Raw genomic sequence first — 1,969 nt, forward strand, 5'->3', positions numbered from 1 at the left:
AAGTTAGGAGGATAAGTTCTTCTGTTCTGTTGTGCTGTATATTGAATAGGAACAGTGACAATATACTATGTACTGCAAGACAGGTAGGAAAAGGTATTTTGAGTGACTCAGAACAAAAAAAAAAATGAAAAATGAGGAAATAAACATGTTGACCATCAATTAAGCTTGACACAAAGTACACATGTACCAAAATATCACATTGTACAGCATGAATGTGTACAATTTCAATGTATAAATTAAAATATATGAATAATAAAAAATGAAATTACAAAGATAAAATTACATTTCTTATTAAGTGAAGAAAAACAAATTCAAAATGTCTTACAAACTTCCACACAAAAGGGAAAAATGAACTTTCCGAAAGAAAAATTTTAGTTATCTTCAGGGAAAAAAAAAAAGTGTTTCTAAAGGGGTTGGGGAAAGATAAAATCAGTGACTGTATGAAAATTTCAAATATCCAGAACAAGGATATATTATAAGAAGGAAAAATTTAGAAACTGAAGCTGTGCTGGTGTGTTTGTAAAAACATTTTCAAGATTAACAAGACAATTAAACAGAGAGGACTGAAAACTGTGTCTAGTGAACCACAGCTTAAAAAAAAAAGTGCCATATAATATGATTCTCTAAGAAACAGGCTTGGAGAAGTACCCAGTGGCAGAGAGCTCACCTAGCATGTGAAAGGCCCTGGGTCCAACCCATGTACCACCAATAAATAAATACATACTCACTAAGAAATGGCAATTCAGAGGAAATGATACACATGTGGGACTGAGAAAACCTCATAAGCAGTAACCGGGGGACAATTCCTATCAAACTGAAAACGTTGCTCTCCTGAGGACGTTCCTCAGAGCTCCTTTGATATCCCGATTCCTCAGACTGTAGATGAAGGGATTCACCATGGGGGTCACCAGACTGTAGAACACAGACACAATGACATCCTTGTCATTAGTATTTCCAGATGAGGGGACAAAGTAAAGTCCAATAATGGCTCCATAGTACAGAGAAACCACAGAGAGGTGGGAGCCACATGTGGAGAAGGTTTTGTAGATCACCTTGATGGAGGGTCGTCTCAGGATGGTGGCCCCAATGTGGCCATAAGAGACCAGGATGCATATGAAGGGAAGGGTAATGACCACTGATCCTACAGCGAGGATGACCAGCTGATTGATGGTGGTGTCTGAGCTGGACAGCTTGAGTAAGGCAGAGAGGTCACAGAAGAAGTGGGGCAGAGTGTGGCTTCTAAGAAAAGAGAGACGGGCTAGGAGGAGGGTGTGCAAAAGAGCGATGGCAAAGGACAAGACCCAGGACACAAGAACTAGCAGGAAACAGAGGCTCTGTCTCATCATTCTGGTGTAATGAAGAGGGTGGCAGATGGCCACATACCTGTCATAGGCCATTGAGGTCAGACGGAAGCTGTCAAGACTTGCAAATAATAAGAAAAAGAATTCCTGACAAATGCACCCAGAGTAGGAGATGGATTGAGTCTGCGTCAGCATGTTCATGAGCATCTTTGGAGCCGTGACTGAGGAGAAAGAGATGTCAGTGAGGGCCAAGTGGCTGAGGAAGAAGTACATGGGGGTGTGCAGGCGAGAGTCCAGCCTGATGAGCAGGATGATGAGCAGGTTCCCCAGCACCGTGGTCAGGTACATGCCCAGGAACAGGGCGTAGTACATGCCTTGCTGCTCTGGCTGGATGGGGAGCCCCAGGAGGAGGAACTCGGACACACTGCTCTGATTATCCCTCCTCATGCTCTTCCTCTCTTTTGCTGGAGAAGAAGAAGAGATGGAAATGGGAAATAATGAAGTAATTGTGACTATTATACAATGGAAACATGGCTTTGGAATAATCATTTTAATTTGAATATATCAAGCTTTTTGCTAGATAAATGGGCTATAAGTGATGGAATTGGTGGGGGTGTGGGGGGAGACATTTTTTGTCTCCCAGGAAACAACACAACATCTGTGGCAAA

General features: G+C 42.0%; 1 protein-coding gene across 1 annotated transcript; it reads right to left on the bottom strand.

Moving 5' to 3' along the window:
* Window positions 1-809: 809 nt before the first annotated feature.
* On the bottom strand, window positions 810-1,748 carry LOC308641948 (olfactory receptor 1J21-like; the record flags this gene model as incomplete). Its single annotated transcript, XM_081280531.1, has 1 exon — window positions 810-1,748. The coding sequence occupies one exon, from the start codon at window positions 1,746-1,748 to the stop codon at window positions 810-812; it is 939 nt and encodes a 312-aa protein (XP_081136657.1).
* Window positions 1,749-1,969: the final 221 nt, after the last annotated feature.

Source organism: Spermophilus citellus (genome assembly GCF_964194105.1).
Source record: "Spermophilus citellus genome assembly, chromosome: 2".
NCBI lineage: Eukaryota > Metazoa > Chordata > Mammalia > Rodentia > Sciuridae > Spermophilus > Spermophilus citellus.